Raw genomic sequence first — 24,660 nt, forward strand, 5'->3', positions numbered from 1 at the left:
TGGGTGACCGTATGCCACTCCTGGTGCAAAAATGTAAGTAGTTTTACTTTGATGGCTTGTGACTATCCATCATCCTCTTGATTACATTCCAGAGGTTTTCTATGGGGTTCAAGTCCATAAGGTCACCCAAAAGCAGTGTGAAAGACTGGTAGAAAGCATGCCAAGACGCATGAAAGCTGTGATTAAAAATCATGGTTATTCCACACAATATTGACTTCTGAACTTTTCCTGAGTTAAAACTTTAGTATTGTTGTTTGTAAATGATTATGAACTTGTTTTCATTGCAATATTTGAGATCTGAAAGCAATGCATTTTTTTGTTATCTTGACCATTTCTCATTTTCAGAAGATAAATACAAATCGTATCGCTTGGAAATTCGGAGACATGTTGTCAGTAGTTTATAGAATAAAAGAGCAATTTCATTTTACTTAAAAATATACCTATAAAGAGAAAAATCAGAAAAACTGGAAATTTTGCAGTGGCCTCTTGATTTTTGCAAGAGCTGTATATACATATTTATATATATACTAGAAGGTGGCCCGATTCTAGCGCGTCGGGTATTCTAGAATTTATTGTGTAGTTACTGTATGATTTTTGTTATATATATATATATAGATGTTGTCTGTAGTTGCCAAGTATTTGTGTAGTGCGCTGTAAATGTTCTGGGTGTTGTCTGGGTGGGGGTGTGTGAGAGCGGTGTTGTTTGTGTGTTGCATTGTTTGTAGAGCGCTGTGTGTCTGCAGCGTTGTGTGTGTGTGTGTGTGGTGCTGTGTGTTGCGTTGTGTGTGTTGCGTTGTTTGTTGAGCGCTGTGTGTCTGCAGCGTTGTGTGTGTTTGGTGCTGTGTGTTGCGTGGTTTGTGTGGGTGTGTGTGTGTTTTGGGGGGAGGTATGTTTTGTGCAGTGTGTGTGTGTGTGTTGGAGGAGTAGTCCTGGAGGGAGAGGAGTATAATATGAGGAATAGTCCTGGGGGGAGAGGAGGATAATAGGAGGAGTAGTCCTGGGAGGAGAGGAGGATAATAGAAGGAGTAGTCCTGGGGGTGAGGAGTCTAATAGGAGGAGTAGTCCTGGGGGGAGAGGAAGAAAATAGGAGGAATAGTACTGGGGGGAGAGGAGGATAATAGGAGGAGTAGTCCTGGGGAGAAAGGAGGATAATAGGAGGAGTAGTCCTGGGGGGTGAGGAGTATAATAGGAGGAGTAGTCCTGGGGGGAGAGGAGGATAATAGGAGGAGTAGTCCTGGGGGTGAGGAGTCTAATAGGAGGAGTAGTCCTGGGGGTGAGGAGTCTAATAGGAGGAGTATTTCTGGGGGGGGGGGGAAGAATAATAGGAGGAGTAGTCCTAGAGGGAGAGGCGGATAATAGGAGGAGTAGTCCTGGGGAGAAAGGAGGATAATAGGAGGAGTTGTCCTGGGGTGAGAGGAGTATAATAGAAGTAGTCCTGGGGGGAGAGGAGTATAATAGGAGGAGTAGTCCTGGGGGGAGAGCAGGATAATAGGAGGAGTAGTCCTGGGGAGAAAGGAGGATAATAGGAGGAGTAGTCCTGGGGGGAGAGGAGGATAATAAGAGGAGGAGTCCTGGGGAGAGGAGGATAATAGGTGGAGTAGTCCTGGGAGGAGAGGAGTCTAATAGGAGGAGTATTCCTGGGGGTGAGGAGTCTAATAGGAGGAGTAGTCCTGGGGGGAGAGGAGTCTAATAGGAGGAGTATTCCTGGGGGGAGAGGAGGATAATAGGAGGAGTAGTCCTGGGGGTGAGGAGTCTAATAGGAGGAGTAGTCCTGGGGGGAGAGGAGTCTAATAGGAGGAGTATTCCTGGGGGGAGAGGAGGATAATAGGAGGAGTAGTCCTGGGGGTGAGGAGTCTAATAGGAGGGGTATTCCTGGGGGGAGAGGAGGATAATAGGAGGCGTAGTCCTGGGGGTGAGGAGTCTAATAGGAGGAGTATTCATGGGGGGGAGAAGAATAATAGGAGCAGTAGTCCTTGGGGGAGTGGATGATAATAGGAGGAGTAGTCCTGGGGAGAAAGGAGGATAATAGGAGGAGTTGTCCTGGGGTGAGAGGAGTATAATAGAAGTAGTCCTGGGGGGAGAGGAGTATAATAGGAGGAGTAGTCCTGGGGGGAGAGCAGGATAATAGGAGGAGTAGTCCTGGGGAGAAAGGAGGATAAGAGGAGGAGTAGTCCTGGGGGGAGAGGAGGATAATAAGAGGAGGAGTCCTGGGGGGAGAGGAGGATAATAGGTGGAGTATTCCTGGGAGGAGAGGAGTCTAATAGGAGGAGTAGTCCTGGGGGTGAGGAGTCTAATAGGAGGAGTAGTCCTGGGGGGAGAGGAGTCTAATACGAGGAGTATTCCTGGGGGGAGAGAATAATAATAGGAGGAGTAGTCCTAGGGGGAGAGGAGGATAATAGGAGGAGTAGTCCTGGGGAGAAAGGAGGATAATAGGAGGAGGAGTCCTAGGGGGAGAGGAGTATAATAGGAGGAGTAGTCCTGGGGGGAGAGAAGTATAATAGGAGGAGTAGTCCTGGGGGGAGAGGAGGATAATAGGTGGAGTAGTCCTGGGGGGAGAGGAGGATAATAGGAGGAGGAGTCCTGGGGGGAGAGGAGTCTAATAGGAGGAGTATTCCTGGGGGAAGAGGAGGATAATAAGAGGAGGAGTCCTGGGGGGGAGAGGAGTATTATAGGAGGAGTAGTCTTGGAGATGAGTAGTATAATAGGAGGAGGAGTCCTGGAGGTGAGGAGTATAATAGGAGGAGTAGTCCTGGGGTGAGAGGAGTATAATAGGAGGAGTAGTCCTGGGGAGAGAGGAGGATAATAAGAGGAGGAGTCCTGGGGAGAGAGGAGTATTATAGGAGGAGTAGTCCTGGAGGTGAGGAGTATAATAGGAGGAGTAGTCCTGGGGGGAGAGGAGTATAATAGAAGTAGTCCTGGGGGAGAGAGGAGGATAATAGGAGGAGTAGTCCTGGGGAGAGAGGAGGATAATAGGAGGAGTAGTCCTGGGGAAGGGGAGTATAATAGGAGGAGTAGTCCTGGAGGAGAGGTGTCTGATAGGTGGAGTAGTCCTGGGGGGAGGTGTATAGGTGCCCAATGTGTGTGGGGGGCGTGGCCGAGCGGGGCAGACGTGGCCGAGCGGGGAGGCGTGGCCGAGCGTGGGGGGCGTGACTGAGGAGCAGAGTGTGGGGGCGTGGCCGAGGGGCAAAGTGTGGGGGGCGTAGCCGAGGGGGGCAGAGTGTGGGGGGCATGGCCAAGGGGAGGCAGAGTGTGGGGGACGAGGCCAAGCGTGGGGGCATGGCCGAGCGGGGCAGAGTGTGGGGGGGCATGGCCAAGTGGGGCAGAGTGGGGGGCGTGGCCGAGGGGGGCAGAGTGGGGGGGCGTGGCCGAGGGGGCAGAGTGTGGGGGGCGTGGCCAAGGGGGCAGAGTGTGGGGGGCGTGGCCGAGCGGGGCAACTATGCAAAGCGGTTTCCATAGTTACCTGATGTGTATCATTGTTATCAGCGTACGTGTGCCGGGAGTCGGGGTATGCTAGTAAGCATGGTACACATCAGATAAGTATTCAAAGAGACAGTGCTGGGTCACTTGTTGGTCTCCTGCTGTGCAGCACGCATCAGCGTGTGACAGCGGGAGACTAACGATCTGAATGGGCAGGGAGCCGGCATACGCTGGTAACCATGCTACACAATATTAGCCGATGTGTACCATAGTTACCAGCGTACCCCGCCCCCCGCATGCACGGGAGCCCACACCAGCGTACACCGGCAACCCCAGCAATGCGAGGGTATGTGTCGGCTGGGTTGCCGACGTACGCTGGTGTGGGCTCCCGGGGGTACAGCACTCACCTGGGAGTCGGGGCTCCGTGTCGGTTTGGGGAAAGCGTGCGGGGGGCGGGGCCAGAGTGAGCGTGCAATGCATGAGGGGGGCGGGGCGTGGCCGAGTTGCCAATGCGTGCAGGGTGCCGGGGCGAGAGGCCAATCCATGTGGGGGGCGGAGCCTGGGCGAGCGGCCAATCTGTGCGGGGGGACAGAGCCGAGGCGTGCGGCCAATGAGACGCTTGTCACGGTAACGACAGAATTTTGGAGCAAAACAGACAGACAGACAGACAGAATAAGGCAATTATATATATATATATATATATATATATATATATACTAGCTGTAGTACCCAGGCGTTGACCAGGATAGTAACTGTCTCTCTGTTTCTCTCCCAGTCTCTGTCTGTGTGTCGCGCTGTCTGTCTGTCTCGCTGTCTGTCTCTTTCCTTGTCTGTCTGTTTCTATCTCTCTGTCTGTATTTGCATCAGTCTATCTGTCTCAATCTCTGTATCTGTCTGTCTCTCTCTCTCTTTTTGCCCGGCTGTCTTTTTGCCCAGCTGTCTCTTTGCCCGGCTGTCTCTTTGCCTGGCTGTCTCTTTGCCCAACTGTCTGTTGCTAGGTCTGTCTCTTTCCTGGTCTGTCTCTTTCCTGGTCTGTCTCTTTACAGGTCTGTCTCTTTCCAGGTCTTTCTCTATCCAGGGCTGTCTCTTTTCAGGGCTGTCTCTTTCCTGGGCTGTCTCTTTGCCGGGCTGTCTCTTTGACGGGCTGTCTCTTTGCAGGGCTGTCTCTTTCCAGGGCTGTCTTTTTCCAGGGCTGTTTCTTTGCCCATCTGTCCCTTTCCAGGTCTGTGTCTTTCCAGGTCTGTCTCTTTGCCCGTCTGTCTCTTTGCCCGGCTGCCTCTTTTCATGGCTGTCTCTTTGCCCGTCTGTCTCTTTGCCCGGTGTCACGAAAAGGGGTGAGGAAGAGGAAGTTACAGCCCCCCTTTCCACCACCCGACACAGCAAGCACGTGACTCGCTCTCTAGCGCCCCTCTTATAGTCAGGCCAATTATGGAATTGCCCGACAATAAGCCAGGAGGCTGCTATTCTACTATGCCGAGATCTCACTGGTTGCCCCACAATGATCCTTGGCATAAACTCGCTGCCACCAATCGATTACAATAACTATTATGCCAAGCCCACAGACGTGGGATTCAGGATCGAGATAACAGAACAGCCCAAGATTAAATTATATATTTTTAATCGCCGTAAGGGCATACTAGATACTACAATATATACAATATGAAATTTACAGAATATATATATATATATATATGTCAGAGTACATTTACAGATAAGACGGGGTTACAAACAGAGTCAGATCAAGCAGTTACCTTATGCGTCTGGCCACAGGGGAGCGCTGTTCGACCAGGGTTCCATGGCGTTTCTCACATGTGTATAGTACGCATGACCCCCGAGTAAAGACAATGCGCAGATCCCTGCACCTACTTTTATCTGTTCTATCTCGGGCTCATATGGCACCCCCCCATGTGACATCATCCTGGCTGTGAATTCCCTCCCCTTGCTGCTGGCTGAGAATAATCTAACATGATATTTCCCAGCATAACACGGCCCCCGAGCTACTCACACGGACAATATGACCTTCCTTTTTGTCGTTGTGAATTGATCTCCATTTTGATAGGAAAACTGAGAGTCCTTCGGACTTCCTGTGGCCAGTTATTAATTATGGAGGGCTACGCACATCATACAGTTTTGCCAAAATATGTTACGTGCGTCTGGCCCTCAGGAATATGAAAATATGCCTGTCTTGTTTGTGGGGGCGATGTACCCCCCAATATTGAAACTCTTCTGACAGTCCCGAATCGTCTGGAGGAGACGTTTGAAGTTAGGTTATAAACCTGGAGCTCCCCTCCCACCTCCTGCGCAGGGCAATTCACTCCACAGGAGGTGTGCTGGTTCTAGAGCTATCCTAATTGGATTTTGACACCTTGAGTTTTACATTTGCTAGGTCTTCCTTTCCCTTACTGTTCTCAGGCCTAACCAGCTCATCTAATTTCGATTTCATAGGAGTTTGCCTTGTGTCACAACCACTGGCTAACAGACAATTTCCTCAAGTTAATTAGCATACTGATTGAAGCCTCCTTAGGCCTTAAGGCCCAGTCACACACAATGAGATATGGTTGTACATTGACAAGATGGCAGCTATAGGAATATGGCTTAATAGATCAGAATATATCCCTACTTCCTCACACCGGATCTGTCTCTTTGTCCGGTCTGTCTCTTTCCCCATCTGTCTCTTTCCCCGTCTGTCTCTTTCCCCGTCTGTCTCTTTGCCAGTCTGTCTCTTTGCCAGTGTGTCTCTTTTCAGAGCTGTCTCTTTTCAGAGCTGTCTCTTTGCCCATCTGTCTTTTTGCCCGTCTGTCTCTTTGCCCGTATGTCTCTTTGCCCGGTCTGTCTCTTTCCCAGTCTGTCTCTTTCCAGGTCTGTCTCTTTCCAGGTCTGTCTTTTTGGGCATTTGTCTCTTTGGGCATTTGTGTCTTTGCCCGACTGTCTCTTTTGCCCGGGTGTCTCTTTGCCTGGCTGTCTCTTTCCAGGGCTGTCTTTTTGCCCATCTGTCTCTTTGCCCGTCTGTCTCTTTGCCCAGCTGTCTCTTTGCCTGGTCTATCTCTTTGCCCAGTCTGTCTCTTTCCCAGTCTGTCTCTTTCCCGGTCTGTCTCTTTCTAGGTCTGTCTCTTTGCCAGTCTGTCTCTTTCCAGGGCTGTCTCTTTCCCGGTCTGTCTCTTTCCCGGTCTGTCTCTTTCCCGGTCTGTCTCTTTCTAGGTCTGCCTCTTTCCAGGTCTGTCTCTTTGCCAGTCTGTCTGTTTCCAGGGCTGTCTCTTTCCAGGTCTGTCTCTTTGCCTGTCTGTCTCTTTTCCCGGCTGTCTCTGTCTGTGTCTCTGTCTCTCTTTATCCGTCTCACCACCGACATCTTTTTACCTCACACATAAGCTTGTTATACTAACAGATTATTTTGTTCCTATAGCAACCACTGACAGTTGCTATTTATAGCCTGCAGCTCCCAGCTCTATTTAGTTTAATGGCTGCAGGATTTTTGTAGAGTAACTGGAAAGCACAGGGTTAAATTTTCCCGCCCAAACATAGTCTATGACGTTCCCTGAGTCACATGGGGCATCTGTGCAAAATTTCGTGATTGTAAATATGACGGTGCAAATTCCTTTAGCGGACATACATACATACACACATTCATACATACACTGAGCTTTATGTATTAGATATATACAGTCATATGAAAAAGTTTGGGCACCCCTATTAATATTAACCTTTTTTCTTTATAACAATTTGGGTTTTTGCAACAGCTATTTCAGTTTCATATATCTAATAACTGATGGACTGAGTAATATTTCTGGATTGAAATGAGGTTTATTGTACTAACAGAAAGTGTGCAATCCGCATTTAAACAAAATTTGACCGGTGCACAAGTATGGGCACCCTTACCCTTATCAGTTTCTTGATTTGAACACTCCTAACTACTTTTTACTGACTTACTAAACCACTAAATTGGTTTTGTAAACTCATTGAGCTTTGACCTTCATAGGCAGGTGTATCCAATTACCTCACAGAAAAAAACCCCACCATAAAATTCAATACTTTATTTCATAGATCAACAAGTACAAACTTAAAAACAGAGTTAGTTTGATACACTAAGTCACTATTATAGGGGGCATTCCGGGCCAATTCCCTATTGTGACCCCTCCTATCAGCAGGGGTCGGCACCCTACATATATGACCGTTGTGGCGCCCCTGCTCCAACGTGGACTGACCCTTCTTGCCCTATACTGACACTATTATTCGTGCTGCTGATCTCAATGAGAGCTTCTGTATAGTGTTTCGTGAAGTTCTCATGCATCCACCCAGGCATTCAATAGTGGTATTTTCAATATAATGTCTATAATTTCCCTGATATTTTAAATAGACAGCTCAGCATTACACGTGATCAGTTAGTCTAATAGAAGGTGCTGTCCATATTGTATCAAACTTTGCATATCACCAGTAAATAGTGTAGCCCAATCGCCACTGCTTCGCCAATTGGCATAGCTCACTGCCCATTAGAAATTTATTGTAGCCAAATCGCCTACTGCTTCGCCATAAGGCATAGCTCATTGCCCGACGCGTTTCTCCTCCTGAATCAACAATCGAGCGGAGGTTCATCAGGGGCTATTCAGGGCTCAGTTGCATAGATGTCAGACTGAAATTATCAATATATCTGTATTAGATGATTGATCACCACATTAGGAGTCCACACAAAGCAATTCTATATGGGGCCATTACTCACATTGCAATAGTACCAAAAAATAGTAATTCAGTCCTTCAATAAGGCAATGTCGTTCCCACTGAAAATATATACATATACATGTAAGTCCAACACATTCTCATTAATTTACAGAGATCAGCAGACTATTTTATAAAGCCCAGTACTCACTCACAATCAGATATTGTCTGGGACTGCATGTTCCTATTTATGCCATAGATGCCCATTTCCTCAGTGAGGTATCAGCTGTGAAACAACATAAAAATCCACTCAGCACCTCCTCAGCTCCTTCATATTCTCCAGGTCAAATCAATAATCTATATTGTCAAAGGGTACTTACTCAGGTATCTCATTGTATGGGTTTTGAGGCTGGCCGCACTTCAATGGTGGATGGATAATGGCGCCTAGCTTAATGCTGAACGCTGACAAGTTTAAATCCCCCTCCTTGTCAGCGTCATATTGCCTCATTTCCGGATCGTCATTCATTGCCGGTCATCTAGGGGGGAGGGAAGAGAAGGAGGGGCGTGGTTTGTGCGGTCTGACGTCCGTCAATACCGCCCACAACGTGACGCACGATAACACACCTCCCGGCCGTCACATGATTGGCAGTCATGGCGTTACCATGCATATGATCGTCATTCATTGCCGGTCATCTAGGGGGGAGGGAAGAGAAGGAGGGGCGTGGTTTGTGCGGTCTGACGTCCGTCAATACCGCCCACAGCGTGACGCACGATGACACACCTCCCGGCCGTCACATGATTAGCAATCACGGCGTTACCATGCATATGATGCTTATCGTCATGTTGGGGGGCGGCGTCACCTCCGGCCTCCACTCCCCACACTATCCTTATGTGGGAAGTCATCCGGTCACCTCACTTCCTGTACTGGCAAAAGTTCATGCATCTTTTGCAGGCCGGCGTCAGGATGCCCTACTTCCGGTTTTAACAATATGCATAACATCAGAAACCCCTGTTCCCATTACGGGGGGTACTGCATATCTTATGCGTTTAGAGTCTATAAGGGCTCCATTACTTTCTAGCGTCCTTATTGACCACTATATTTTTATGTATCCTTCTGATTATGTGCTCCATAATAACTTATACCCAGGCGCCATACCGGAACCTTTAACACATCCTTGTTATAATCCCATACAATGAGATACCTGAGTAAGTACCCTTTGACGATATAGATTATTGATTTGACCTGGAGAATATGAAGGAGCTGAGGAGGTGCTGAGTGGATTTTTATGTTGTTTCACAGCTGATACCTCATTGAGGAAATGGGCATCTATGGCATAAATAGGAACATGCAGTCCCAGACAATATCTGATTGTGAGTGAGTACTGGGCTTTATAAAATAGTCTGCTGATCTCTGTAAATTAATGAGAATGTGTTGGACTTACATGTATATGTATATATTTTCAGTGGGAACGACATTGCCTTATTGAAGGACTGAATTACTATTTTTTGGTACTATTGCAATGTGAGTAATGGCCCCATATAGAATTGCTTTGTGTGGACTCCTAATGTGGTGATCAATCATCTAATACAGATATATTGATAATTTCAGTCTGACATCTATGCAACTGAGCCCTGAATAGCCCCTGATGAACCTCCGCTCGATTGTTGATTCAGGAGGAGAAACGCGTCGGGCAATGAGCTATGCCTTATGGCGAAGCAGTAGGCGATTTGGCTACAATAAATTTCTAATGGGCAGTGAGCTATGCCAATTGGCGAAGCAGTGGCGATTGGGCTACACTATTTACTGGTGATATGCAAAGTTTGATACAATATGGACAGCACCTTCTATTAGACTAACTGATCACGTGTAATGCTGAGATGTCTATTTAAAATATCAGGGAAATTATAGACATTATATTGAAAATACCACTATTGAATGCCTGGGTGGATGCATGAGAACTTCACGAAACACTATACAGAAGCTCTCATTGAGATCAGCAGCACGAATAATAGTGTCAGTATAGGGCAAGAAGGGTCAGTCCACGTTGGAGCAGGGGCGCCACAACGGTCATATATGTAGGGTGCCGACCCCTGCTGATAGGAAGGGTCACAATAGGGAATTGGCCCGGAATGCCCCCTATAATAGTGACTTAGTGTATCAAACTAACTCTGTTTTTAAGTTTGTACTTGTTGATCTATGAAATAAAGTATTGAATTTTATGGTGGGGTTTTTTTCTGTGAGGTAATTTGGTTCTAAGACCCCCCTAGTGATTGGTTGAAGGTTTCTGGCAGGTGTATCCAATCATGAGAAAAGGTATTTAAGGTGGCCACTTGCAAGTTGTTCTCCTATTTAAATCTCCTATGAAGAGTGGCATCATGGGCTCCTCAAAACAATTCTCAAATGATCTGAAAACAAAGAATATTAAACATAGTTGTTCAGGGGAAGGATACAAAACGTTGTCTCGGAGATTTAAACTGTCAATTTCCACTGTGAGGAACATAGTAAGGAAATGGAAGAACACAGGTACAGTTCTTGTTAAGCCCAGAAGTGGCAGGCCAAGAAAAATATCAGAAAGGCAGAGAAGAAGAATGGTGAGAACAGTCAAGGACAATCCACAGACCACCTCCAAAGACCTGCAGCATCATCTTGCTGCAGATGGTGTCAATGTGCATCGGTCAACAATACAGTACACGTTGCACAAGGAGAAGCTGTATGGGAGAGTGATGCAAAAGAAGCCATTTGTGCAAGCACGCTACAAACAGAGTCGCCTGAGGTATGCAAAAGCACATTTGGACAAGCCAGTTACATTTTGGAAGAAGGTCCTGTGGACTGATGAAACAAAGATTGAGTTGTTTGGTCATACAAAAAGGCGTTATGCATGGAGGCAAAAAAATCACTGCATTCTAAGAAAAGCAGTTGCTACCCACAGTAAAATTTGGTGGAGGTTCCAGCATGCATTAGGGCTGTGTGGCCAATGTCGGCACTGGGAATCTTGTTAAAGTTGAGGGTCACATCGATTCAACTCAGTATAATAATAATAATAATAATTTTATTCATTTATATAGCGCTATTAATTCCACAGCGCTTTACATACATTGGCAACACTGTCCCCATTGGGGCTCACAATCTGTATGTCTTTGGAGTGTGGGAGGAAACCAGAGAACCTGGAGGAAACCCACGCAAACATGGGGAGAACATACAAACTCCTTGCAGATAGTGTCCTTGGTGGGATTTGAACCTAGGACCCCAGCGCTGCAAGGCTGCAGTGCTAACCACTGAGCCACTGTGCCGCCCAGTATCAGCAGATTCTTGACAATAATGTTCAAGAATCAGTGACGAAGTTGAAGTTACGCAGGGGATGGATATTTCAGCAAGACAATGATCCAAAAAAACGTTCCAAATCTACTCAGGCATTCATGCAGAGGAACAATTACAATGTTCTGGAATGGCCATACCAGTCCCCAAACCTGAATATCATTGAAAATCTGTGGGATGATTTGAAGCGGGCTGTCCATGCTCGGCGACAATCAAACTTAACTGAATTGGAATTGTTTTATAAACAGGAATGGTCAAATATACCTTCATCCAGGATCCAGGAACTCATTAATAGCTACAGGAAGCGACTAGAGGCTGTTATTTTTGCAAAAGGAGGATCTACAAAATATTAAGGTCACTTTTATGTTGAGGTGCCCATACTTTTGCACCCGTCAAATTTTGTTTAAATGCGGATTGCACTTTTTCTGTTAGTACAATAAACCTCATTTCAATCCAGAAATATTACTCAGTCCATCAGTTATTAGATATATGAAACTGAAATAGCTGTTGCAAAAACCGAAATTGTTATAATGTTATAAAGAAAAAAGGTTAACATTAATAGGGGTGCCCAAACTTTTTCATATGACTGTATATATATATATATATATATATATATATATATATATATATTCAGTGCCTACAAGTAGTATTCAACCCCCTGCAGATTTAGCAGGTTTGATAAGATGCAAAAAATAAGTTAGAGCCTGCAAACTTCAAACAAGAACAGGATTTATTAACAGATGCATAAATCTTACAAACCAACAAGTTATGTTGCTCAGTTAAATTTTAATAAATTTTCAACATAAAAGTGTGGGTCAATTATTATTCAACCCCTAGGTTTAATATTTTGTGGAATAACCCTTGTTTGCAATTACAGCTAATAATCGTCTTTTATAAGACCTGATCAGGCCGGCACAGGTCTCTGGAGTTATCTTAGCCCACTCCTCCATGCAGATCTTCTCCAAGTTATCTAGGTTCTTTGGGTGTCTCATGTGGACTTTAATCTTGAGCTCCTTCCACAAGTTTTCAATTGGGTTAAGGTCAGGAGACTGACTAGGCCACTGCAACACCTTGATTTTTTCCCTCTTGAACCAGGCCTTGGTTTTCTTGGCTGTGTGCTTTGGGTCGTTGTCTTGTTGGAAGATGAAATGACGACCCATCTTAAGATCCTTGATGGAGGAGCGGAGGTTCTTGGCCAAAATCTCCAGGTAGGCCGTGCTATCCATCTTCCCATGGATGCGGACCAGATGGCCAGTCCCCTTGGCTGAGAAACAGCCCCACAGCATGATGCTGCCACCACCATGCTTGACTGTAGGGATGGTATTCTTGGGGTCGTATGCAGTGCCATCCAGTCTCCAAACGTCACGTGTGTGTTTGGCACCAAAGATCTCGATATTGGTCTCATCAGACCAGAGAACCTTGAACCAGTCTGTCTCAGAGTCCTCCAAGTGACCATGAGCAAACTGTAGACGAGCCTTGACATGACGCTTTGAAAGTAAAGGTACCTTTCGGGCTCGTCTGGAATGGAGACCATTGCGGTGGAGTACGTTACTTATGGTATTGACTGAAACCAATGTCCCCACTGCCATGAGATCTTCCCGGAGCTCCTTCCTTGTTGTCGTGGGTTAGCCTTGACTCTTCGGACAAGCCTGGCCTCTGCACGGGTGGGAACTTTCAAAGGCTGTCCAGGCCGTGGAAGGCTAACAGTAGTTCCATAAGCCTTCCACTTCCGGATGATGCTCCCAACAGTGGAGACAGGTAGGCCCAACTCCTTGGAAAGGGTTTTGTACCCCTTGCCAGCCTTGTGACCCTCCCCGATCTTGTCTCTGATGGCCTTGGAATTATTCTTTGTCTTTCCCATGTTGACCAAGTATGAGTGCTGTTCACAAGTTTGGGGAGGGTCTTAATTAGTCAGAAAAGGCTGGAAAAAGAGATAATTAATCCAAACATGTGAAGCTCATTGTTCTTTGTGCCTGAAATACTTCTTAATACTTTAGGGGAACCAAACAGAATTCTTGTGGTTTGAGGGGTTGAATAATAAATGACCCTCTGAGTAAACTTTTCACAATTTAAAAAAAAAAAAATAAAAAAAGAAATAACATTCCTTTTTGCTGCAGTGCATTTCACACTTCCAGGCTGATCTACAGTCCAAATGTCACAATGCCAAGTTAAATCCGAATGTGTAAACCTGCAAAATCTGCAGAGGGTTGAATACTACTTGTAGGCACTGTATATATATATATATATATATATATATATATATATATATATATATATATATATATATATATATACAGAGAGAGAGAGAGAGAGAGAGAGAAAACTAAGTTATTAGAGCTGAATGAACACTTGTTTATTTGTGGAATTTGCTGCAGTTTTTGTTGATACCCCCTAGATTGCTGTTGTGTTGGTATCATTTTTAACTTTTTCACTGTGTATGAGAGAGATGGGAAAATGAGATGAATAAGGGTGAGTTGTAATTTATTGGCTGAACATACAGCATGAGTGGGTAAGAGAATTGGTAAACTGTCATATGATTTCATTAGTGCAAAGCCTGTTAGTAGTGCATTAAATAGGTCTTTAGGATAATGACAAAACATTAATTGGTGTTTTACAAATGTCAATGGTTAGGTAGGCATGGATGCATAAAATATTTTTAGGTGCCAGTAATAAATTGGATGTGAGAAACAAATGAAACAAAGAAATATAAATGTTTACATCCACTTTACAGTTGGCTAAACCCACCAATCTCAGAGGGTTCGGCTACGTATTAAAAGTGTATGGGTACTTCCCGACTTCCCCAACAGATAATGTCGAGGGAGCAAAGAATTTGTTAGTTTGAATCCAAACATGAATCCACTTGTTCTCCACCTAAATTAGGAGCTGCCAATGGTGTCTGACAGTGGCTAACTCTCTCCATAAAGAACAAATGATAGGTGCAGGAGATAATGAGTTAATGATGCAGGCAATTGTTTTTAAGTCTGTACAGATTTTCATGATCCACCGATATGAATAAACACATTATGAGTCTGAGATTTCCCTGTAATGCTAAGCCGGGCTTAATTTTCATATTCCCTATTCTAATCCAAAATGTTCAGAACACTATAATGTCTAAATCTAGGCTAACCAACAATACTAAATTTGAAAAGAATCAACAAATGTAATATTTTAAGAATATTGGTAAAATAAAATACACCATTTAAATGTAAAGTGCACCAAAAGTGATACGCGAAATTATCGTATTTTTTGCTTTATAAGACACACCGGATTATAAGACGCACCCCAAACATAGACATAACAAAAGGTAAAAAAAAGAAAAATGGTGTCCGTCTTATAATCCGGTGTTCTCTTACCGGAGGGGGGCAGCAGTGCTGGTGAAGCGGGGTCACAGGAGGCAGAGTTTGTGCTGGCAGGCACGGCGGGTCAGTGGCAGCGGGGGTCCGTGGTGGCAGGTGGCGTCCGGGGTGGCAGGAGCCGGGGGACCCGTGGTGGCAGGAGCCGCGGGGCCCGTGGTGGTGGCGGCAGCAGCAGTGTCGGCGTCGGCGACGGCGGGTGAGTCATGCAGCAGGCCGGTGCAGTGAGTGTCCCAGTGTCCGCGGTACCGGTTCAAATAATGGCGCCTGCGCAGATGGAGCTCTCATCCAAGGGTTCCATCTGCGCACGCGCTGACTCCCGGGGGAGCGCGTGCGCAGATGGAGCTCTCATTCAAGAGCTCTATCTGTGCACGCGCCCGCTGCCATCATTTGAAACTGGGACCGCGGACAAACTTGGTAACTTGCTGCACAGCCGCCCGCCCCGCACGCACAGAGTGGCAGCCAGCAGGCTGCCCGCCCACCCTGCGTGCAAGCGGCCGGGTACCTGTGCTTGCGTGCGGGCGGCAACCATCTGCCGCCTGCACAGGCACCCGACCGCCACCCGCACACAGCACCCGGCCGTCGGCCGCTGCCCGCATACAGCACCCAGCCGCCGCCCACACACAGCACCCGGCCGCCGCCCGCACACAGCACCCGGCTGCCGCCCGCACACAGCACCCGGCCGCTGCCCGCACACAGCACCAGGCCGCCGGCCGCCGCCCGCACACAGCACCCGGCTGCCGCCCACACGCAGCCACGGGTACCCGGCTGCCACCGCACGCAAGCACAGGTACCCGGCCGCTTGCACGCAGCCAGAGGCACCCGACGACCCGATCACCGCACAGACAGGACCCCCAGGTGCCGCTATATTCGCTTTATAAGACGCACCCCCCCATTTTCCTCTCAAATTTTTGGGAGGAAAAGTGCGTCTTATAAAGCGAAAAATACGGTACATTATCTAATATATAAAGCTGTATGTGTGTATGTATGTCCGGGATTGGCATCTGCACCATTGCAGTTACAGCCACAAAATTTTGCATACTCACACGGCTGGACCCCAAGAACGTCATAGGCTATGTTGTGAGGTGAAATTTTAACCCCGCGCGTTCCAATTTGCCAATCAATTTTGCCCTTATCTACATAATGGGGAAAAGGTGAAACGAAAAGTGTATTCGCACCGTCGCATTTACAATCACGGAATTTTGCACAGACACCTCATGTGACCCAGGGAATGTTGTAGACTATGTTTTGACAGGAAAATTTAATCCTGCGCTTTACAGTTACTCTCCAAAAAACATGCTTCCATTAAAGTAAATGGAGCCTGGAACTACAGTATATTAGTAGGAGCTGTGATTGGTTGCTATAGGAACAAAAGACATTCATAGTATAAGAAGCGTATATGTGAGGTAATTAGATGTCGGTGGGGAAACGGATAGAGACAGACAGAGAGACAGACAGAGACAGACAGAGAGACAGACAGGGAAAGAGACAGACAGAGAGACAGACAGGGAAAGAGACAGAGAGATAGAGACAGACAGAGAGACAGACAGAGACAGACAGAGAGACAGACAGGGAAAGAGACAGACAGAGAGACAGACAGGGAAAGAGACAGAGAGATAGAGACAGACAGGGTAAGAGACAGACAGAGATAAACGGTGAAAGAGACAGACCTGGAAAGTGACAGACAGAGACAGACCTGGAAAGAGACAGATGGGGAAAGAGAAAGACAGGGAAAGAAACAGGGACAGAGAAAGGCATACAGGGAAGGAGGAGACAGCCAGAGAGACAAAGATAGATGGGGAAAGACAGACCTTGATAGAGACAGACGGGGAAAGAGACAGAGAAATAGAGACAGACAAGGAAAGAGATAGAAAAAGACAGGCAGACAGGGAAAGAGACAGACAGGAAAAGACACAGACAATGAGACGGGGAGACAGACGGGGAAAGAGATAGACCTAGAAAGAGGCAGATGGGGAAAGAAACAAAGAGATAGAGACAGACAAAAAAAGAGAAAGACAGAGACAGGCAGACGGGGAAAGAGACAGACAGGGAAAGAGACAGACCTGGAAAGAGACAGACAGAACACATTACTTGGCCAATTTATTTAAATCTGTGTGGAATATCTGTGGTGTTGGAATATATGTTGTGAAATGCTTCTATTAGCTTAGTTTTTGTCTTTTAATAATTACATTTCTATTTGTTTTGTGGTTTTTGTATGCAGAATAAATTTTTGTCAATACATTCTGTTTTGTTAACAACAGTTATTAACCCGGGCAAAGCCGGGTAGTACAGCTAGTATATAATAAAATAGGAAAAGGCACCTTTAGCATTAACACTGTTCTGGTCACATATTCGACACTGTGGATTCCGTACTATCCTTCCTGGCACGTGTTCAACCAATTTGCAAAACATCTCAGGTCCGTTTTCTCCACAGGTAGCATTGGTATTGATGTCTGAATTGCTGGCAAGGTTTAAGATAGCAGGGAACAAGCCTAAAATCAAGAAGAAGAAAATAGGATTGTGAAACGAAATATTTTGCTAGGGACACGGTACATTCTTAGTATATTATCTTTCAAAATGCGTTTTGAAGTCAAAATATATAAATTAATATAAAATAAATTGGTACTCTGGGAATTATATGTAAAGTTGACTGCACAAACTCAACAATGGATTTGTTTAGTATGAATTCAACCATAGAGATAAGTTATCAGGACACAACAGACATTGCCCATCAGACAGAGCGGCTAAAATAATACAAGGAATTTGCAAGATTAGCAATTTCTGGCCTCTTGAAACATGAACACAGAAGAATCCAAAGCTTTTTTGGCAATTGAACTGCATGACTGCCTCCGTACCTAGAGCACAGGCCAGACAGATGGGGTCAGACAGTGTGAGCAAAATAAACAATAGAGTACACTGGTATCAATAGAAAATACATGGAAAGCTGGAGATAAGGGATACACAGATAGACAGGCAGATACAGTGTACTGAGAGAGGGCTGTAGTAGGAACAAAGTTAAAGGTAACACATTTAATTTGTATTTTAGGGAACATAAAATAAAAGTATTTTCATATTTTACATTTTAAGATTCACACAAAAGGAAAATTGGCCAATGCAAATGTTTGGGCACCCTACATGGTTAGAGCATAGTAGCCCCCCCCCCCTCCTTGGCAAGTATTACAGCTTGTAAATGCTTTTTGTAGCCAGCCAAGAGTGTTTAAATTCTTGTTTGAGGGATTTTCATCCACTCTTCCATGGAAAAGTCTTCCAGCTCTCTGAGATTCCTGGGTCGTCTTCCATGCGCTGCTCTTTTGAGGTCTAGCCATAGATTTTCAATGATGTTCAGATCAGGGGACTGTGAGGGTCATTGTAAAACCTTCAGCTTGCACCTTTTGGGGTAGTCTATCGTGGATTTTGACATGTGTTTAGGATCATTATCCATTTGTAGAAGCCATCCTCTTTTCATCTTCAGCTTTTTTTACAGATGGTGTAATGTTTGCATCAATAATTTGTTGAAATTTCATTGAATCCATTATTCCCTTTAACAATGAAATGCTTCCCATTCCATTGGATGCAGCACAAGCCCAAGGCCTGATTGCTACACCACCATGCTTACTGGTTGGGAGATATTCTCTTCCTTAAATATTAGGCACTTTTTTCTTCACTTGCAGCTTTGATCATTGTATCTAAAGAGTTCTACTTTAACGTCATCAGTCCATAGGACTTGTTTCCAAAATGCATCAGGCTTGTGTAGATGTCCTTTTGCATACTTCTGATGTGGAATTTTATGGCGAGGACACAGGATAGGTTTTCTTCTGATGACTCATCCATGAAGGCCATATTTGTGCTTGGGTCTCTGAACAGCGGAACAATGTACCACATCTCCATAGTCTTCTAAATCTTCCTGAAGGTCTGATTTACCTCTCTAGCAATCCTACGAGCAGTTCTCACAGAAATTTTGCTTGGTCTTCCAGACCTTCTCTTAACCTCCACTTTTCCTGTTAACTGCCATTTCTTAATTACATTTTGAACTGAGGAAAAGGCAGCTTGAAAACGCTTTGATATCTTCTTTCAGCCTTCTCCTGTTTTGTGGGCCTCCACCATTTACATTTTCAGAGGGCAGTTGCTTAGGAGAACTCATGGCAGCTGTTTTCTGGCACAAGGTTAGGCTAAGTTCACACACTGCGTTTTTTTGACCCTGCGTTTTTGTGCGGTTTTGGCCGCTAAAAACGTACAAAAACGCACCCGCGCCGAAAAAACGCGTAAAAAAACGCATGTGTTTTTACCGCGATTTGGTGCGTTTTTGGCTGTGTTTTGCTGCGTTTTTGATCTCTACGTTTTGCTGCGTTTTTCCAATGCATTGCATGTGGGGAAAACGCAGAAAAACGCAGGAAAGAATTGACATGTCCATTTTTTTTTTCAAGCTCAAAAACGCAGCTTAAAAAAAAAGTTGTGTGCGGACAGCAAAAATGAAAACTCATAGACTTTGCTGGGGAAGAAACTCATGCAGTTTTGAGGCCAAAAACGCACCCGAAAAACGCGCAAAAATGCCGCGAAAAACGCACTGTGCGCACATAGCCTTAGAAGAGGCTGGATTTTATAGAGCTGTGAAACTTGCATCACCTGGCCTTTCCTAACAATGATGGTGAACAAGTCATAACCTTAACAGGCTAATTAAGGTCTGAAACCTTGGTTTAAGTTATCTTAGCATAAAAATCTCCAAGGGTGCCCAAATATTTGCATTTGCCCGTTTTCCCTCTTGGAATTTTTGAAAAGTAAAAGCTGAAAATATGATTATTTTTTTTGCCTAAAATATAAAGGAAATGTGTCATCTTTAAGTTTATGCCTTTTAGAGACAATTTAATCTTTAACTTGCTTAACTGTTCACAATAACAGTAATTTTGACCAGGGGTGCCCAATTGGGGTTTTCAGTTTGTGGTACATTTTACATATGGTGAACATTTATAACTGCCCATTTTTTTTATTTATGTTTTCAGATTTACCTTGCCAAAAGCCAAAACATTTTTTTTGTCTACATGGGTTGGTTAAAAAAAACTCACATAGCAAGAAATCTTTTTTTTGTAATTTTTTTGTGTACTAAAGTATAATTTCTACTTTGAAATTTTTTTTTCAGAGTATCTATTATTGGCAGTTTTGAATGGACTTATTCTTTGCCATATTTATTGAACATTTATTTGCCTCTGCGCCTACTATAAATTATCGTATTTTTCGGACTATAAGATGCACTTATTTTCCCCAAATGTTGGGGGAAAGTGGGGGGTGCGTCTTGTAGTCTGAATGTAGGGCATGGCTGTGGGGAATGAGGGTGCTGCGGTGGAGCGGGTCATCGGGGGCATGAGCAGGCTGCAGCAGCGCCTGCCGTGACCACGTGGGACCGCTCATTTAATATGCACGCCCATCCTCCCGCCCATCTCTCAGCGCTGAAGCCAGCAATAACAGGTGGGCGGGATGATGAGCGGGTGATGCGCGCATAATTAACAGCTGGCCGTGATCACCAATGGCAACTACAGCCTGGAGTGATCATGTGCGGCTGTATTCACTACCCCCTGCGCATCATCATCAGCGCGGGGGGCAGTGAATCAGTAAACTCACTGACAACGATCCCTGCAGCACCGCGATCTCCTCCTGTCTGTGCCGGCCACGGCTGTGTGGAGACTAGCGGTGCTCACAGTGATGACGTCATTGCTGTGCGCATGTGTCCACACAGCCGCAGCCAGCACAGACAGAAGGAGATCGCGGTGCTGCAGGGATCGTGGCTGGCTCCATACACTGCATCGGCGCTGCTGCTGAAACAGACAGGAGGATGAGCGATGCTGCAGGGAGCGAGGAAAGGTGAGTATGAAAGTTTTTTTTTTTTGTGTGCCACAGGATGCGGCCATATAGCAGAATGGAGGTATATATCAGGATCGGGGTATATAGCAGGATGATGGCATATACCAGAATGGGGGAATATAGCAGGATGGGGGTATACAGAAGAATGGGGGTATATAGCAGGATGATGGCATATACCAGGATGGGGGTATATAGCAGGATGGGGGTATATAGTAGGATGGGAGCACATACCAGGATGGGGGTATATAGCAGGATGATGGCATATACCTGGATGGGGGTATATAGCAGGATGAGGGTACACAGCAGGATAGGGGTATATAGCAGGATGGGGGTATATAGCAGGATGGGGGTATATAGCAGGATGGGAGCACATACCAGGATGGGGGTATATAGCAGGATGCGGCCATATGCCAGGATGGGGTATATAGCATGATGGGAGCACATACTAGGATGGCAGTATATAGCAGGACGGGGTCTATACCAGGATGAGGGACATATATATATATATATATATACACCAGGCAGGAGGATCATTACCAGAATGGAGTTCCTTAGTAGAGAATTTGGGGACATTACCCCCATAACAGTGTCAGCAGCAGATCCTCGTCCCATAACAGTGTGTCAGGACCACATTTTTTGCTTAAAATTTTAATTTCCTGTTTTCCTGCTCTAAAACCAGGGTGAGTTTTATGGTCCGGTGTATCTTAGAGTCCAAAAAATACGGTAACAGTATGAATGTCATTCTCCACATTTTCAGAGAATCAAGAAGAGAACTCTGCAACAATTTTGAAAGTGACCACAACAAGCCAATTTTTCTCTACTCCAATAGAAGAAATTCGCTCACAGGATTGCGAGAGGGAATTAAGAAGTCACATGGCACTGGAACACCATTGCACTACCCTTGCGAATTATAAAGTACAATGAATTCCAAGAGAGCTGAGTACCTTTAAGACCGACGCTTTTTCAAGATAATCCGTATTATTGCTCCAAATTTTAGAGCAATCTCAAAAAGTGTTCCATGCACATAATACTACTGAGTATCAATTTTTTACAGAAAGTGCTTATGGAAATGATACCGTCAAACAGAGACTCACTAATGTCACCTCTTTAGAACACTTCAACACACTTAAATCTAAAGTTGAGCAGACCGTTGCAGATTGCAGAAATAATCTCAAGATCATTTTTTATGTGACCAGGAGGATTATCACAAGAATCACATTTACAAATGGCATATGTCCAACTCATTCAGAGAGGGAAGATCCTTCCGACGGTGCTACCTTTCAACAATCACCAGTTCCCAAGGAGAATATAAGTTTAGCAAATCTAAACTTAAAAAGAATCTTCGGGACTTAGATATAGAAACCTAACCTTAGGAGAGGTCATCAATATCAGATTGATGGTGGTCTATCACCTGCACCTTAAGCAAACAGCTATTTGAACCTTGTAATGCAACCAGATGTTCATGGTGTACAGAGCATAACAGTACAGATCTGCACACTGTGTAATACCCATTCTCAGGTACTACTGCTCAATGTGTATAGAAGTGAAATGGAGCTGAGCTGTAGTACCTGAAAAAAATGCTCTACATAATGGTCAGAGCTCTGTACATTGAGTACATCCAGCCACTGTGGAATCTTCAAAAAATTCATCTTACTAACAAAAAGCACCCCCACCCTTATAATATTGATGACCTATCCTAACAATAGGTCATTAATATCTATGTGCTCCTGTACAACCCTTTTAAGGCTGAGTTCACATAACCGTATTTTCTCCATTTTATAAAAATGGTCCAATTATGCTAATCAGACTATAATCAGACTGATATAAGTTTGATCAGTTTAATCATAATGGGATCTGTTTTCTTGGAGATGGAGAAAAAAAACAAAGTCTGAAAATCGAGTGCCATCCAATTTTTCCTAGACCCTTAGATTTGAATTGCAATGTGCCATCCAATTCTCAAAGGCAAATCGTGTATGCAGTGGGGTTTTTTTCAGACTGAGTGGTCTGGGGAAAAAATTGGACATGTGCTCAACCTCCTTGAATAACTTTAGTCTAGTCATCTGCATGAGCCCTAAGGGGTACTTTGCACACTACGATATCGCAGGTGCGATGTCAGTGGGGTCAAATCGAAAGTGATGCACATCCGGCGTCGCTGTCGATATCGTAGTGTGTAAATCCTTTATGATACGATTAACGAGTGCAAAATCGTTGTAATCGTATCATCGGTGTAGTGTCCGACATTTCTATAATGTAGCTGCAGCGACGGTACGATGTTGTTCCTCCTTCCCCTGCGGCAGCACACATCGCTGTGTGAGAAGCCGCAGGAGTGAGGAACATCTCCTACCTGCGTCACCGCGGCTCACACCGGCTATGCGGAAGGACGGAGGTGGGCGGGATGTTTACGTCCCGCTCATCTCCGCCCCTCCGCTTCTATTGGCCGCCTGTCGTGTGACGTCGCTGTGACACCGCACGACCTGTCCCCTTAGTAAGAAGGCGGTTTGCCGGCCAGAGCGACGTCACAGGGCAGGTGAGTGCATGTGAAGCAATCACAGCAATCACAAGATATCGTTGCTGCGACGGGGGCGGGGACTATAGCGCTCGGCATCGCAAGCATCAGCTTGCGATGTCATAGTGTGCAAAGTACCCCTAAGAGTCATATGTGCTACTCTTGAACTGAGTCATGAATAAGTGTTATTACATCAAATTAATGAATGAGCAATGCAATATATTTGTAAATGATAATTTTTTTACCCCACATCTCAAATTAGTCCAGTCATCTAGATTCAACAGCTGTTTTTTATTAAACAGATTAGGCAATTTTTAAACATTTTTTATTTAACAGCTGCAATTTGTATTAATACAAAATAAATCCCACTTGTCTGTTCTTTCTACCAGCTAATATTCCAGCAGACAGTCCACCCTGGTCTTTGTTTAGAAGACATCAACATGTGACCAATGCAGCTAGCAGGTTTTTGGTATGTAATATGAGAACATGATGTAGGGCAGGGGTCTCAAACTCAGCTGGGTGTATGGGCCGCACATAGAAAAGAAATAATTTGGGACGCCGCATTGATTTATTTACTCTTACCGCTCTCTTGCCGCAGAAGTCGACACCCTAGTCCTGTGCAAATGGCGTCCCATCTCACTGACGACTGACCCTCAGAGCCCTATAGAGCCTTAAATAAATGAGATAAGGGACAACAAGCAATACAATTACCACATATTAGAAAACCAGGTAGGATGCATCTAACAGGGAAAGGGTACTGTAAATACCGGAAATAGCCGAAAAACACACTCACCCAGACAAATTATGATCTGGGACATGTAATTTGACCACTCTATTTAGGGTGGTTTATTTTTTTTAATTACATGTCCCTGATCATAATCTGTCTGGGTGTGTTTTCCGGTTATTTATATGATTTACCTTTCCCCTGTTAGGTGCATCATACCTGGTTTTCTAATATGTGGTAATTGTATTGCTTGTTGTCCCTTATCTCATTTATTTAATGCTCTATAGTGCTCTGAGGGTCAATCGTCAGTAATTGGGGACGTCATTTGTGCAAGACTAGGGTGCCGACCTCCGCGGCAAGGCAGCGGTAAGAGTAGGTGTCCCTTGCCCCTATATATTTATATTACCCCATTGTTGTTTCTAATGAGTGTTGTTTATAATGTGGCTATTTCTCATTTTTAATATTTAATCTAATAAATTCTAAATTTTAGGAGTTTTTTTTTGTTTTTGGAATATTTCTATCAATTTGGAATTTGTAAGAACATGCCAAGTTTTCAAAATCTGTTAAAAAAAATAAGTAAAAAAATATCTAAAAAACAATCAGGACGCCTCCATATGAAAAATGAGTTACATCATGGACCATAGACCTGTTATATACCGTAGCCATGTGCTTTAGCTCTTGCAAATAAAATAATCTGAAAATGACGGCAGTGGACGCTGAAAAGTTATTAACCCGATTGTGGCATTTTTTCTTCTAACCCCATCACAACTTGCCTTCCAATGCAAATATATTTACATCTGCTTGATTCTTTGGAATTTAGACTTTCTGCTTTTTCCCACAATAT

General features: G+C 44.8%; 1 protein-coding gene across 2 annotated transcripts in view; it reads right to left on the reverse strand.

Annotated features, from left to right (window-relative positions):
- The window catches only part of LAMA1 (laminin subunit alpha 1), a 306,682-nt gene that overhangs the window by 199,624 nt on the left and 82,398 nt on the right, over positions 1-24,660 (reverse strand). For both annotated transcript variants that reach the window (XM_075314522.1, XM_075314523.1), the window contains exon 2: positions 17,055-17,225. In XM_075314522.1, coding sequence (XP_075170637.1) covers positions 17,055-17,225 — 171 coding nt within the window. The remainder of the gene's footprint in view (positions 1-17,054; positions 17,226-24,660) is intronic.

Source organism: Anomaloglossus baeobatrachus, chromosome 6 (assembly GCF_048569485.1).
Source record: "Anomaloglossus baeobatrachus isolate aAnoBae1 chromosome 6, aAnoBae1.hap1, whole genome shotgun sequence".
Lineage (NCBI taxonomy): Eukaryota > Metazoa > Chordata > Amphibia > Anura > Aromobatidae > Anomaloglossus > Anomaloglossus baeobatrachus.